General features: G+C 48.2%; 1 protein-coding gene and 1 long non-coding RNA gene across 16 annotated transcripts; one reads left to right on the forward strand and one right to left on the reverse strand.

Annotated features, from left to right (window-relative positions):
- Positions 1-782: 782 nt before the first annotated feature.
- On the reverse strand, positions 783-1636 carry LOC143646651 (uncharacterized). Its single transcript, XR_013157560.1, has 2 exons — positions 1350-1636; positions 783-1203 (listed from the first exon to the last, which is right to left on the reverse strand). It is a non-coding gene; the product is annotated as an uncharacterized LOC143646651 (long non-coding RNA).
- On the forward strand, positions 1372-15332 carry SF1 (splicing factor 1). 15 transcript variants are annotated; one of them, XM_077115815.1, is made up of 14 exons: positions 1645-2189; positions 3539-3667; positions 6353-6428; positions 9510-9662; positions 9869-9958; positions 10337-10520; positions 10606-10721; positions 10838-10945; positions 11621-11801; positions 12060-12333; positions 12622-12681; positions 12815-12994; positions 13785-13989; positions 14425-15332. In XM_077115815.1, exons 1-14 carry the CDS (start codon positions 1790-1792, stop codon positions 14552-14554), a joined length of 2286 nt encoding a protein of 761 aa, XP_076971930.1. In that variant the 5' UTR covers positions 1645-1789; the 3' UTR covers positions 14555-15332. The 15 variants fall into 15 exon arrangements, with proteins under 15 accessions (XP_076971938.1, XP_076971930.1, XP_076971940.1 ...); XM_077115825.1 differs by having other exon boundaries at positions 1645-1820; positions 12060-12337; XM_077115821.1 differs by having other exon boundaries at positions 1645-1820.
- Positions 15333-15991: the final 659 nt, after the last annotated feature.

Consider the following 15991-nt stretch of genomic DNA (forward strand, 5'->3'; position numbering starts at 1 on the left):
ACACCTGGGTCTACACCCCTCTCTCGGAAAGCCTCTTAGCCTAACTCTTGAGACTCTGCTGAACCGGCAGTCAGTGTTCTCCCTGTTGTATATTCTCTTTTCCTATACTCTTGCAATGATCCTTTCAAATAAAGTCCTTACCGGCTCTGGACTTGTCCATCTGACAACTGCCCATTCAGGCTCTTTGCTCACTTTCTCTGATTAAGTTTTTGAGTTTTTTTCAGAGTTACTAGTTCTTTATCTGTCATACGTGTGGCAAATGGTTTTTCTAATCTGTAAATTTTCTATTGACTTTTACCATACAAAGTTTTATATTTTTTTGATCAAGTATGTCTTTTTTTTTTTAATCTTTACTTTATGGTTTCCAAGTTTCCTGTCTTCATAAAGTCAACTCCTAGAATATTTTTATAAATCTGCTAAGTTGTATTCTAGATGTTTGATCATTGTTTATACTTAAGACTATACCATACATTAACTAAATCTTCTTCTGCCTGATTTGAAATACTACCTCAGGTATTTCTACCGCTATCTGGGGAAATTTATTTCAGGACTCTACTACTTTCCACTTTGTTAACGCAACATCAAATTGTTTTCACTCCTGAGTTTATATACCAATGCTGACAATCTGGAAGGCAAGACCTCAGTATTTTCGACAAGTGGGAAACCACGATTTTCAGTCACTCTTCTATATAACTTTAAGGTGATGTTATCAAATCCCGCTTCCCTCCCCACCAAAAAAGAACCCAGTTGGGATTTTGGTGGAAAGATTATACATTCGTGAATTAATTTTAGAATCACAATTTTACAGTGTCTTCCAGCCAAGGTTATACATTCTTGCATCGGCTCAGGTATTGTTTAAAATCTTTCACCAAGACTTAAAAGTTGTTGTTTTCTACTTATTTTTTTAAATCTCCTTTTAACCAGCAGCGTCAACGGATCTGCGGCTGGGGCCCGCGCCGGCCCCTCCCCGCGCCCCACGGTTCCGGGTTACCATAGGGATCTAGGCCTGACGTCACCGAGGGCTTCCGCGCCAGGCCCCGGGGTTGACCGCAAAGGGAGTGGGGCAGAGAGGCGGCCCCGGCATTGACGCCTGCGCACTTCCAGCCCCCGTCCTTTCCGCTCCACCCCCCCCCCCCCCCCGCAGAGTCTCGTTCCCGGGCTCCTCCGCCGCGACTTCTCCTCCAATCCAGCCGAAACTGCCCCCTGGGGGAGGGGAGAAGAAAAGGAATCAAACGAGCTGCAGCCAATCCTACGACACTACGACGCAACCTAGTTTGATTGACTCAATCAATATTAGCCAATGAGGGAGCGCCTCAGCCTCACGTCACAGAGCTGGCCCCACCCCGCACCTTCTTTCCTGGACTCGGGGCTCAGTTCGCGCAGTAACAAATGAAGTGAGTGCCGCGACACCTCTCAGCTCACGAGGCTCCGCCGCCATTTCCTTTCTTGGCCTAACGGTTCGGCCAATCCCAGCGCACATCGAGAGAGGCAAGGGCTCCGCCAATCCGGGGACGCCGATCCCGACCCCTGGCCTCGGTCTGGGCCAATCAAGGCCCCGGCCCCGTCGCCCCCGGCCCGCCCCCGCGGCGCCCTCTCTCCTCCCTCTTTGTGCGTCTCGCGCCGCCGCCGCCGCCGCCGCCCGCCGCCCGCCGCCCGCCGCGTGAGAGGACGGGCTCAGCGCGCTCCGCGGCAGCGCAGTCGGGTCCCCTCCCCCCGGGAGATTCGCGAAGAAGAAGCCGCCGCCGCCGCTGAGGAACAGCAGCCGCAGGCGCCGGTCCCCGGGGGCGCCATGGCGACCGGAGCGAACGCCACGCCGCTGGGTAAGCTGCCCCCCCCCGGCATGCCCCCCCTTCCCGGGTCCAAGGGGGCCTTCGAGCCGGGGCAGCCGCCTGCCCCTGGGCCTGGGGCGGGACTGCCGGGGTCCGGGCCGCCGCCACCGCCGCCCGTGGGATCGATGGGGGCCCTGACCGCGGCCTTCCCCTTCGCGGCGCTACCGCCGCCGCCTCCCCCGCCGCCGCCCCCCCCGCCGCCCCAGCAGCCGCCACCGCCTCCCGGTTCTTCGTGCCCGCCTCCGCCGCCGCCCCCTCCTCCTCCTCCGCCGCTCTACCAGCGCGTGTCGCCGCCGCCACCGCCGCCACCCCAGCCGCCGCGTCAGGACCAGCAGGCCGGCCGGGCCGGCGGGGGAGGAGGTGAGTCGGGCCGAGAGCGCGAGAGGCGTCGCGCGGACCGGCCCGGCCGGCTGAGGGGCGCGCGGCAGTGGCGACGGTGGCTGCACGCGGCGGGGGCGCGCGCGCGCGCGCGCGAGGAGACCCGGGCGGAGGCGCTGCAGGGAGCGCGCGGCCCAGTACTCGGAGCCTGTAGCGCGCAAGCGCGCTGATGGGAGGCGGAAAGGGTGGGGGGGTGGACGAGAGGTTTGCTGTGCGCAGGCGCAATGTGGTAGCCAGGCCTGGCAGTGCAACTCGAAAAACGGGAGGCCCTTAGAGTAAGGGACCCGTGGTGTGGCGGGGTGCTGGGTGTGGAGGCCGGGTAGGCGTGGGATGGCCACCTGACAACGGGGAACGTTCCTTTCCTGGTCCTAGAATTTGGGCACGTTAATAAGTGGCCTGAAAGGGAGGGAAGCGAGCAAGGCCACTCTCCTTACAGTAAGAATTAAAAGGGCTGGGAGTCAGGGGATGTTGATTTTTTTGGCTCTATTTTTTTTTTTTTTTTTGGTGGTGGGGGGAGAGATTCTTTGGTCCACTCTGCCTTAGCTGTTATTTCTTAGTCTCTCACTTCATTTGCTCCAGAGCTCTGTGTCTGATTGCCCCGCCTTCCCTTACTGTTCCTTTAAAGGGTCTTCTCTGGAGACCTGTGTCCTTTGGGAAATAGTTTTTGCGTGGTGAAGAAGTTTCTGCCTTTGTGTGGGGGAAACAGTGTTTGGCTACTTTTGATAACTTTTGTTGAGTTTGTAATACATCTATTCAGAGTTCAAATTGTGAAGGTCTTGGCAGGGAAAATTGAATGCTAGTCTTGATTAACCATTGGAAGAAAAAAATGATCTAAATAGAGCTTTTTCCTTTACTAGTGTGTTATGGTAGGTTGTGTTTTGGGTGCATTCAGGAAGAGATTGGTGAAGGTGGAGATGGGAGGAGGCAGCAGTTCTCCAATATTGCTTTAACTTGTTCCTAATTCTCTACTTTTGTTTTCCCCTGGGGCCTTTCAAGACTTCATGACAGATGTAGTGTGTATTTTCTCAACACTTTATTTTGTTATCTGAAACTTTGTGCTTAGATTTGTTACCTTGTATACACACCTTACATTGTTTTTATGGAGGAAAATTCTAAACATGAAATGTTTACTTCTTTTGACCCAGATCCAGGCAGAAGCCATATGTTTGCATCTGAGTTATGAGGTTTATCTTTGCTAATTAAATTTTTGGTTAACATTTCAGTTTCACAGTCTACCGAGATTTGTGTAATATCCTAAGTATCCTTAACTGCCTATTGGTAGTTACTCTGCTGGTTTATATTTGCATCTGATGGATTTTATCTCCTTTTAGATTTCCCAAGTAAGAAGCGGAAGAGGAGCCGCTGGAACCAGGACACAATGGAACAGAAGACAGTGATCCCAGGAATGCCAACAGTTATCCCCCCTGGACTTACTCGGGAACAAGAAAGAGCTTATATAGGTAAATACACGTTCTGCATACAAATGCATTTTCATACTGTTATTCAGAGCAATATTTCTGTCTGTTGGAAACTTGAGGTTTTAAAGTTTTCTATTTTGAGAAAGCGCTATGTTCAGGTGTACTTTCAAGACTTTCACATAATACATCAGTTTTTACTTAGTGGGTCCTGCATTTGCAGCTCCTTGTTTTGGTCTGTTAACACCATTGTTCTCCTTGAGTGCCAGGAAGGTAGAGGGGCCCACTTAGGAGTGAGAATAGTTCCCAGGCCAGAAGGCCCCCCTCCCCCACCCCCCATCCTTTTCAGCTGCTGTTCAGTTTCCTTACCAGTTGATGAGGTGAGTGCCTTGTGCCTCTGGACACAGCCCCAGTGGCGAACACTGCAGGTATTGTAAACTCAAGTAATTTTTCACTCAGCATGGCCTTTCACCATAATTTCATATTCCTCCTTTTCCCTAAAATGTGGTCTTTTACTTTTTATAGGTACTTTCTGAGGGGGGGACTCAGTTTGAACAAAAAGTGACTCTGAAAGTGTGTTTACAGTTCACCCATTTTACCATTCTGTTGACCTTCCTGTCATCTTTTCTGGTGTGGTTTTTGGAGAGCTATCTTAAAATGAAGGCTCTTGTATCATTACTAAAGGACTCTTCTGAAAAAGGGATACTGCTTCGAAATGAAATGAGGTGGTAGGATAAAAGATCTTAATTGTTGGGAAATTTCAAGATTTAAGAGTGACTGTCCACAGTTAATGGAAATTAACTTCAGGATTACCTTTTTTTTTTAACTACAAGGGTTTTAATGCAAGTTTTACGTTTACCTGTGCTGCTGTCTTAGCAACATTTATTTGATAAATATGATTTTCTACTAACCAAATAAACATCCCCTTGTGAGGAAATTAGGGCAAAGGCCTTTTACTTTTAGAGTTACGAAGCTCTGTGGCTGTCAGAAAACTTCAAGACCAGCATGTTATTTTTGAGAATCCTCATTTCCTATGTTTTTTAGACTACTGAGAATTTTGAGGCGTTGGAATTGTCTTCTTTTCACAGTGCTGCTAATATTTTTTCTTTTCCCACTGTTCCTATCTACTCCTACCCACCCCTCTTTGGGTCTTTTCATCATTTTGTGAAAGTGCCCCCTTGTAGGCTGCTATCTTAAGAACATGAGCAGGCTTAGAAAATGGGGGAAACAAACTCATTGTTTGTATTCCCAGTTCCCTTCCTTAGGGCTGGTTAATGTACTGAGCTTTAAGGGCTGTTCAAAGCTATAAGCAAAAATCAAAGCGGAGGCTGGCGTAGATCTGCAGTCACTTAGAACCACAAAATAGTGGACATGTCATTAGTAGAGGTAATTGCCTTGAAGATATTAATGTGGGGGCCTTTGCCATAAGACCATGAAAGGTAGCATCCATTTGATTTACAGTTTAGTACCAACTGTTTCTTCAGAATAGACCGTATAGCTCACAGACCAGATAGAAGAACTCTTACCCCCATGGAAGGTAACTTGCACCTCAAGTTACTAAGTCACAACTTTCTAGCATAAAGGAGTCTAGGGAACTCTGTCCTTACTATCTACCACAGTGTGAACTGTCTTGTCCAGTATGTCTCGGTACCTTCTCTGGATGTTAATACAGATTTTCATATCTTCAGAGCTCGATTAGCTGTGTGTTATAGCTCTGTGAAATGTTTTTAAAATTACAAGGCCATCCTGGGTTGGATGTGGCATTAGTGCAATCATGGGGCAGACTCACCCAACTCTTATTAGAGATGCTTGTTTAAAATTCAAATGCTACAAAGGTAAGAAACAGGATGCTGAGGAAATACAGTCTGACTCCACAGTTCCTCTTGTCTCAGAGAGTCAGCCATGTAGCATTTCCCCAGAGTCACTGGCAACTTTTATGAAACCCTCATCTCTTCATGTACCTCCTCAGATGTCCAGGTCTGAGGGCCACACAGTTTCCTTGTCCCACTGGTTGTATCCTCTTTTTCCCATTTTCACTCCCCAAATTAGTAGTAATTAAAAAAAAAAGACTTACTGATTCTTTATGATTATTTGTTTATTAAGATATGTGGTTTGTCATCTAACGTTTGACTAAAGCAGCAGGTGTTGGGAAACCCTTACTAGTAGGGTCTGATTGAATGGAAAATATATACAAAATTTTATGAGGTATTGAAGTGGTTATTAAATGTATTAGTTGTTTAAGAAAATGTAAGCCTGGTGTTAATGAATTGATCTGTGTTCAACTGATTTTTTTTTCTTACCCCTGTTAATTGGGTCTCAATATTTTAATGAAAAACAAACTTTTGCCCTCAAAGTAATCTGGTGGGAATGGGGTATCGGTAATACCATCTATGCTTTTGGTTCTTGGTGTCAATTGTATAGCAAGCCTTGGTGGGGAGGGAAAGCCTTGCTTTGATGTTAGCATTAGTGAACAGTCTTTACTGCTAACTCCTCTTCCAACAAACTGTTTGCTTCCTTAAGTGATAACCATTTTGAAGTGAAAAAACCTATAGATGTAAGTGGACTCCTGCCAATAGATGGTTGGGAGTTTGTTTCAATGTGTTCACTAATCAATCGTCCCTTTCAAAGTCTCCGAGTTCTTCATGCTTGTTGTTGAGATTTGAGATGTTTTTTGGTAACATTGTCTTTTTTCCATCCTTTTTTTTTCTTTCCTAACCTGGTTTCTTCCAGTGCAACTGCAGATAGAAGACCTGACTCGTAAACTGCGCACAGGAGACCTGGGCATCCCCCCTAACCCTGAGGACAGGTTGGGAAACAGTTTTAACCAGCTGACAGTAACGCTTTTACCTTTTTCTCAATACATTTTACTCGTGGCAACATATTGTGTCGGTTCAATAAAATCCTAATGAGACGACTGGTACTCTTGACCATTCAGGGGATTAGGGTTTAATTAGCAATATTTATGATCAGTTAACAGTTAGGAAATCGAAATGAAACTTAATTACTAGCAAAATTAAAAGTTACAGGAAAATGGACAACTGGTTTCCAATTGGTAAGCATGTAGATTTTAACCTGATTTACCCATCCTTAGAGACAGTGAGGTGGCCAGTTAACCTGCCTTTTCAGTACCTGCTTTGGCTGAAAGCCCAGGGTGTACAGTTTTTTCACAGGTACATGTTGCAGGGATTAAGAGTATTTTTGAGCATCACTGAACTTGAGCAGGCCAGAAACTCAGTCTGGTCACTCATTGCTGCAGTCTCCTCCTGCTCATGGTTTTGAGATGGTTTTAAAATCAGATGAGTTTTCTAACCAACTTCCTTCACTGCCAGTTAATTTTCAGCCTTGGCCATTGCCTCGGGATGGTGGGAAGGGGCCAGGACATTCTCACCTGTTTTGGGATTTCAAGTGGCAAGCAGCCAACCCTATATTACTTTTTTTTTTCTTTTTGTTCTGGGGCGTGTGGTCCTCAACAGCTGTGGTCATGTCCTTTCAGTGTGCCGTTTATTTTAATGCCTCTGAAAAGTTGAGGGGAAATGCACTTAAAAAAAACAACAACAGGGATTTTATTGTCTCCATCTTTGAACAGCTAATGTCTGGTTGTTTCTTGGAAGGGCAGTAAACCTTTCTCCTCATCCACCCACTCCTGGCAAATGAAATTTCTCCTAGTGCATGTAGCTTAGTTGAAAACACTGCTTTAAAAAGTGATGTTTTTAGCTTGTTACCTAGTTGATAGTTTTTTAAATTGGGAAGATAAGGCTTTAGAAGCCATTTATTTATGCATTTTTCTGCTGCTGCCCTTTGCCAGAAAAGAAATTTTATTTCTCCATATCGACCTTTTAATTTTATTAAATTTTACTAGTTTTTTATCTGTAGATATTGGTTAGAAGGTTGTGTTGTTTTATTTCACTTTTTGATTTGAAGGTGTTTTTTTGTTGTTGTTTTTGTGTCCTCCCCCGCAAAAGAGATTTGCATTGTAGGTTATGGACCACAACTGTTTAGTGCCTTTTGGGCCTTTTTCCCTTTATTTATGTCTACAGGTTACTAGATAATTTCTCAAAAGGTTGAATTTTTAACAAACCTTTGCTTCCTAGAGAGCTGGGATTAGAATTAGTTGATCTAACATGGTGCCTATTTGAGGTGAAGAAGTTGGCCAGTCTAACCTCTTAGAATATTAGCTTTTGACATTTACTTCCATGGTTTGGGAAGAGATTAAACTGTTGTGAGGCCTTTAAATGACCAGTTTGGTACCGGTAAAACTTGTTTTGATGATTAGCCAGAAATGCTTAATTCCAGACAGCTATGGGTGGGAATTAGAAATGTCAAGCATGTTAGAAAAAAAAAAAACAGAGCAGTTTTCTTCCCTCGTATTCAGTTTGAAGGAGGCCCTAATGCCTGATTGTTTTGCTTTTGAGCCCAGGTTGGAGGGAAATGCATGAGTTGTTACCTTAAGATTATTTCTTAAGAAGGTGTACTCTCAAAATTAAGCCACTTTATGCTATTTTGATGTTGCTTAACTTACTCAGTTAAAAAATGTTTTAAATTTTTTATAGATTTAAATGTGTATGTTAGTCTAATGAGCTGGGGTATGTTTGCTTGTTCTTCATTATTAATGAATTGTGCTAACAGTTTATACAAATGCTAGAAACGGAGGTGTCAATTAGCCGTCATTAGCCATGAACAAACCTGACCTTTTATTCCATCGTGTGTGTAACCTGGTATGACATGGTTCCCTTTAGGCTGAAGACAGTGGGAGCAGCCGAGTTCACTCCTTGCTCCAACTAGGCAAGGTTCTCTCAACTAAACCGAGGGTATAGGAGTCTTAACTACTTTCAGGATGTTTTTTAATAATCTGATCCACATGGTCTCTTCCCTTCTTGCAGCTGCTACTAAATTTTCATTCAGAATATCAAGCTATGGTCCTTTTTATAAATCTTAACAAAGAATTCTAGGAATGTAACTTCTCTTTTTTTATTACCGCAAAATCCAGCTGTGGTAAACTGACCATTTTATCATTATTATTTTTTACTTATAGCAACAGCATTTTATTCATTAAAATGAGAGAGAGAAAATCTGCTTTCTGGACTTGTAAACTATGGTGGAGAAACGTAGGTTTTCCCCTTGCTGTTTGCAGGTTCAGACCCTAGACAAGTATTTGACCAAATCTGCATTTGCAGCCTCTCTTAGAGACTGCTCTAGCATTTTAACGTTTTTCTCTACCCAGACTCCCCAACCTCGAACAGCCAGAAAACAGGTTGACTCCTGGGCCTTGGACACAGCCAGCCCCAGGCCATTGAAGGAAAAGCAGAGACGAAGCCTTGAACCATCTCTCTCCATTGTGGGGGCCAAGTAGCTGCAGTAGCCTTGAGTCCCACTTGCATTGGGTTAAAGAGCTCATACTTAACATGTGTTAGGGGTACAGACGCTCTTCCTGATAGGGCATGAGCTCTCCAAGAGTTAACATTGTACCTAAACTTGGGGTTTCTGTGGCTCATAAAGTTGTTATATTTGTAAAAAAAAAAAAAAAAAAAAATTTTTCAAATGAAAGAAAATCCACATTGGCAAGAAGACTCGAGGATATGACACTCTCCTTGCCATTTTCAAACCAAAGATTTTTCCCAAAAGGACAGAGTTTTTTCTCTCATCACTTTTAGAAACAAAACATTTTTTTTCCTTTCTCACCCACTCCCCCAGTCCCCCCAATGCTAAGCCAGCTTCCATCTCCCCATTCCACACAATCTTGAATGGCACACGTTATGGTCGGTTCTTCCAGAGAATGTTGTGTTAGGGACTGAGAGGCAGAAGGGCTGGGGAAAACTTATTATAGCCCATGGGGGAATGCGAGAAAGTGGGAGTGGGCAGAGCAGTAATGGTGGTCTGTCTCCCACAGGTCCCCTTCCCCTGAGCCCATCTACAATAGTGAGGGGAAGCGGCTTAACACCCGTGAGTTCCGCACCCGCAAAAAGCTGGAAGAGGAGCGACATAACCTCATCACGGAAATGGTTGCACTCAACCCTGATTTTAAGCCACCTGCAGATTACAAGTAAGTACAGAGCTAAGGCCTCTGGAAAGATGACACATGCAGGTCATGTGTGAACTGGTGAAACAATTTTGGTGCTAACTTCTCACCGCTTAGCCCAAATTACCCATAATTACATATCACCAAGCCTTAATTCTAGAGAAGCTGCTGGTCATTTTTGTTAACTCCCAGGAATTTGCAAAAGAGATGACAAGTCTTTTGTTTCTTAGGCCTCCAGCAACGCGTGTGAGTGATAAAGTAATGATTCCACAAGATGAGTATCCAGAAATCAATTTCGTGGGGCTACTAATTGGGCCCAGGTAAGTAACTGCTCTCCTACGAGATAACAGAAGCCCTAAGCACCTGTCAGATATGTCTTAATTTGTGCTTCATTGGGTGTCTTTGGCTTCCCTTCCTGTTTTTGGTAAGAGACTCACTTTGGCTGAGTTATGCCTTTCTGTGAGAAAATCTCTACTTCCCCGTTTTACTGCAGAGAAATCACATCCCCAGGATTGCTGTGGCTGACCTTAACGTAGAGACTGTGGCGCTCTTGGTGGGAACCCCCAACCCCCAATTCTCTACACTTGCAGTTTCCCCACGAGTGCCTATGCAGCCTGTCCTCTGTCCCTAGGGTGTGTATACTTGATGACAAATGTGGTAACTTGATCCATTTGCTGTTTGATTTTTACTTCTGATAGAGGGAATACCCTGAAGAACATAGAGAAGGAATGCAACGCCAAGATTATGATCCGAGGGAAAGGGTCTGTTAAGGAAGGAAAGGTTGGGCGCAAAGATGGCCAGATGTTGCCAGGGGAGGATGAGCCACTTCATGCCCTGGTTACTGCCAATACCATGGAGAACGTCAAAAAGGCTGTAGAACAGGTGAGAAAGCTGGAGAGAAAGCTGCTTGCCACAAGTCTAGGTGGTGGCCCCAGCACTTAACATAACTGTCCACTGTCTTCACTAGATAAGAAATATCCTGAAGCAGGGCATCGAGACTCCTGAGGACCAGAATGATCTACGGAAGATGCAGCTTCGGGAATTGGCTCGCTTGAATGGGACTCTTCGGGAAGATGATAACAGGTACTTTATGGGCTTACAGTAGGGGAAGATCTGAGGAACCATGGAAACAGAGGAGATGTCCATAGCCCTTGAGTTGACTTTTTCTTTTCTTTTCTTTTTTTTTTCACTTGCATCAGAATCTTAAGACCGTGGCAGAGCTCAGAGACCCGTAGCATTACCAACACCACAGTTTGTACCAAGTGTGGAGGGGCCGGCCACATCGCTTCTGATTGCAAATTCCAAAGGTGAGAGGCTGGCAGCTCTGGGTTTCCTAGTAATCCAGGTGATCGGAAATGGCCTTGTACAGAATCATTCCCTTTTATTGCTCATCTTGAGCCTAGGAAAACCTGAAGATTCTATTCTAGGTATAAAGCTTTTCATTGGAACTCAGCATGCTAAATTAACTGCTTTAAGTGGTCCAAAAAGACTAAGCAATCTGGATTTCAACCAGTTGCAAACTAGCACTAGAAGTCAACGTTTTTCTCCTTTTGGTGATAAATAATAAGGCTTTATTAAGTGAGTTCTGGCAGTTCTTCCAATCTTGCATAGATTTTCCTTCCCTCAAAAGGGAATGCAGAGTTTGACAAAGTTTAGTCGTTGAGAAGATGTGTGTTTTCCTGTTTGCTGTGGCTTGCTGTGGTTTGGTGCTCACTGTCACCTCTTTTGCATATTAGTTGTCTATGTTATTAGCCCACTGTCTCTGTAGGGAATGGAGACATTCCTGATAGATCTAACTGGGATCCTGAGCAGTGTGCTAAAGGGCTGACGAGACTGTCTGAGCCATGCCCTAAGTGGTCAGGGGGAACAGTCTTAACAATTGAATTCCTCTGGACTTTGTCTATAAGTTCTTTAGGATAAAAATGTCCTTAATGATATCCCCCCACTGACCCCTGACCCTGTGTCCTATACCTCATCCTCAGGCCTGGTGACCCCCAGTCAGCTCAAGATAAAGCACGTATGGATAAAGAGTATCTGTCCCTCATGGCTGAATTGGGTGAAGCGCCTGTCCCAGCATCCGTGGGCTCCACTTCTGGGCCTGCCACCACACCCCTAGCCAGTGCACCTCGGCCTGCTGCTCCTGCCAACAACCCACCTCCACCGGTGAGTCTTGGGGGACTGGGTTTTGTGGTCTGGCTTCCCATTCTCTTCCTCAGACTGGGAGCTATGGCCTTGTGTTTTGGGTGGGGCATATTGATGAGGTGGCTGGCAACATTGTTCTTCAGGGATGTCGGGTCAGTTTGAGGACCTCTCACTTTGGAGAGATCCTTTTTTGTGTTTTGGTCCGTGACATAGCCAAAAGAACAGTGTTGCCAGCAGGGAGCGCAGGCAGGGACGTTGGCGGGAAGTGCTCTCACGTAGTCTCTCATGTCCACTACCCAGAGCCGCCCGCCTTGGATGAATTCTGGCCCTTCGGAGAGTCGGCCCTACCACGGCATGCACGGAGGGGGTCCTGGTGGACCAGGAGGTGGCCCCCACAGCTTTCCACACCCGTTACCCAGCCTGACAGGTGGGCATGGTGGACATCCCATGCAGCACAATCCCAATGGACCCCCACCCCCTTGGATGCAGCCACCGCCGCCGCCAATGAACCAGGGCCCCCACCCACCTGGGCACCATGGCCCTCCTCCAATGGGTAAGTAAGTGTCAGACCAGAAACCTTGGGGCTTTGGGATGAGAAAGGGTTTATATCAAGTTGCTGTGAGTCAAAAGCAGCAGTCCTAGTAGCTAGGGAGTGCACTGGGTCTCCCTGACCTCTCAAGGAGCAAGGGAGTGAGTTCTCACAGGCACTTCTCTTGTTGAAAAGTATTCTTTACTAGCTGTGTGACTGGAGAAGCTGTTATTGCGGGATGGGAGTGGGAGTGGGTCTTTTCCTGGCCAGTTCACATGTCCTGCTAAGTTCCTGCTCTTTCCTTCCATCAAGATCAGTACCTGGGAAGTACGCCTGTGGGCTCTGGGGTCTATCGCCTGCATCAAGGAAAAGGTAATGAGCCCCTGCCTCTGCTCACATTATGTGAGTCCTCACCTAGGCCTGGGAGTGAGTGGGGTCTCTGTCCCAAGCTTGATCTTCCCCCCACCCCGCCTGAGACCTCACCGTTGCCTCCACCTACCTGCAGGTATGATGCCGCCGCCGCCTATGGGCATGATGCCGCCGCCGCCGCCGCCTCCCAGTGGGCAGCCCCCGCCCCCTCCCTCTGGTCCTCTTCCCCCATGGCAGCAGCAGCAGCAGCAGCCTCCGCCACCCCCTCCGCCCAGCAGCAGTATGGCTTCCAGTACCCCCTTGCCATGGCAGCAAAGTGAGTGGAACATTTTGGGCTTGTGGGGGTGGGTGGGATGGGGGGGGTGTCACTGAGGACTGAGAGGGGCCAGGAGATGGGGCGGGATGGGGGCTGAGAGGAACAAGAGAGCCTCACAGCTCACACAGCGGATCTTGAGATGAGACTATCGTCTCTGCTGGCAGCATAAACAGAAATGGGCCTCTTGGCCCCACAGTCTTGGGAAGGAGAGCTGATGTTCGGTGTGGTTGTGTCTGGGGCAAGGTTTGTGGGGGTCTTGGAGGGGAGCCTGCTGTTGTAGGTAGGGTGCCAAAAGCCCAAAACTCTCAGGCTGAGTGCGCTGCAGGCTGGCCCAAGCCTTGTGTACGTGGGGGGGATGGGGGGGTGCACGCATGCTCTGTGGAAAGGGATGTGATTGGGCCTGAGAGACTGCAGGGACGGGACGGGGGACTGGGGAGAGAGCAGCTGTGGCCTTGAGGTTGAATGTGCCGTTCGGTGGTGGCGGCAGCTGGGCGGAGGGATTTCAGAGCCGGTTCTTGTGTCTGGTACCTTTCCCTGAGCCCTTCCAGGGGCATTGGTGACAAAAGGCTTACTTTGCTAAGCCCAGAGACCTTGAGGCTAACCCCAGGGTAGTCCTGCCCACCCCTCCACTCCCCATCACCAGGACAGCCCTGCCCGCCCGCCCCCCACCACCGTACCGCATGCCAAGCAAGGAGCAGGCGCCCCTCGCCCCCCCATACCAAGGCAGCAGCCGCAGAGAGCCGCGGTGTGCTCCCCGCGCGTGTGACCTTGGGCTTCTTTACCACCCCAGATACGACGACTACCACCACGAGCGCTGGCACAGGGTCCATCCCGCCATGGCAACAGCAGCAGGCGGCTGCCGCAGCTTCTCCAGGAGCCCCTCAGATGCAAGGCAACCCCACTATGGTGCCCCTGCCCCCCGGGGTCCAGCCGCCTCTGCCGCCCGGGGCCCCTCCCCCTCCGCCGCCTCCGCCGCCTGGTTCCGCCGGCATGATGTATGCCCCGCCCCCTCCTCCTCCGCCTCCCATGGACCCTTCTAACTTTGTCACCATGATGGGCATGGGGGTGGCGGGCATGCCACCCTTCGGGATGCCTCCAGCTCCCCCACCGCCTCCACCACAGAACTAGACTTGCTTTTTTTTAAGAAAATATATATTATATAGAGAGAGAATTGGTCTCGTTTAAACACGCCGAACCTCACCATGTGGAGCCAGACATTGGGACGCACGCATGTGATTGTGTGTGCACGCATGTGTGTGTGTGCACGCACTGGGCTGGGCCAAGCGACCGAGGACTTGATTGGGAATGGGCAGGTGGTAGTAGGGATGCCAGTTTGGGCTCTTCTGGCGCCCTGTAGCATCGAGTGTCTTCTTTGTCTTCTTTCTCTCCTCACCCAACTCCCTTTGCCTCTTCCCAAATTGGGCCGCCAGGATCCCTCCCCGCAGCGGCGATGGCCCGAGCCATGAGAGTGAGGACTTTCCGCGCCCATTGGTGACCCTTCCAGGCAGACAGCCTCAGCAGCGCCCCTGGTGGACAGGATGGTTCGGCAAAGCAGCCTGAGTTATTTTTGTGGACGGAATCGGAACACGCTGGCTCCATATCGTGACATTTTTATTAATTTTTTTTCCTTTGTATTTTCTTATCTCTTCCTTTCTTCAGACTCCGTCCAAGGAGATGCTCTCCCCGGTCTTCTGCTGCAATTACAGTCCTTTCCCTTCACTCCCCATTCCGCTCTTTCCAAGGAGAGGGGAGCAAATGGTTTCAGGCCCAGGCTTTGATCATTACTGTTGAGCTAGGGGGTGGGGGTGGGGAGCATTTCTTTGGTTCTGAGTTTCAGGGTTCATGGCCACCCCTAAAGATTTTTGTTTTAAAGTTTGGGGTATTATTTCTGCCACCCTTGTAGAGGGCCTTGTAAAGCCACAGAGGATGGGCCAGTCTCCAGGGTTCCGGGGTCCCCATCCATCCTGGGACCCCTGCCAGCAGTAGGTGGGCTTTTGCCCATCAGCCTGGAGTCCTTCCCATGCTCCCTGACTGCCAAAGCTGCCTCAGATTCCAGTTGCTCCTCTCCTTCCAGGAAGGCTTCCTTATAAACTTTATTTTGGATTCCAAACATCTGAATGTTTTGCAGTGTCAAGGGATTTAAGCCCCTTGTTCTCTGTTCTGCTTCTTTCCCCCTTCCTTCTCCATGGAGTGATTATGTTGACAATAATGTATGATGTGTGTTCTCTTCACTGGTTTATCTGCAGAAATGTCTCCGGGCTTTTTTTGGTATATGATTCGACACTATGTTAAAGGGGGGGAATGTACCATTGAATAAAAGAGCAGTGTGGTTTTCTGGCTCTGTTTCTTTTTTCTTTTCTCCACTTAAACACCCATTGACCAGCAGCAGCACCAGTTTCCTTCCCTTGTGTTCAGCACCTGGCCCCAGTCCTTTGCTCCCTAGGGTGAAACAGTGGGATGTTAATTAAGGAAGCCTACCACCTGCCTCCCTGTGGCTTTTGTGGTGGAAGCTTTGTGGGTAACTCCACTGACTCCCACTTGTTTACTAGTAAATACTGCGAAGAGCCTAGTTAACTCCTTGGTTATCCCTTATTCTCCTAGTGTCCGTCCTATCCTAGGCCATTCCCTGGGGCTTGGACCCCACTTGTGATTTGTGCCTGGAAGCTGCAGTCTAAGACCCTTGGTCCTTGGGACTGAAGGGCAAGCCAGCTAATCCTGCTTGTCAGGCACAGCAGCTAAAATTAAAACCGCCAAGTGGCTTTTTCTTTCTCTGCTGGTGACTTACAGCCTGCCAGCACTTTGGGGGATGGCAGGGGCAAGGTAAAGTGTCCCACCTTGTGCTATGTCAGCACAAGGGTCTTGGGTATTTTGTTTTTTCATGTCTAGGGCAGCAGGCTAGCACCCATTGTGGGCCCAGAACATTTCATGTGAAGTCACAGCTCTGTGAGGCAGTGAGGCCCTCACCTGACTCCTGCGGTTGCTTGGCCGTGCTCCCTG

The sequence above is a fragment of the Tamandua tetradactyla genome, chromosome 9 (genome assembly GCF_023851605.1).
Source record: "Tamandua tetradactyla isolate mTamTet1 chromosome 9, mTamTet1.pri, whole genome shotgun sequence".
In the NCBI taxonomy this organism is placed as follows: Eukaryota; Metazoa; Chordata; class Mammalia; order Pilosa; family Myrmecophagidae; genus Tamandua; species Tamandua tetradactyla.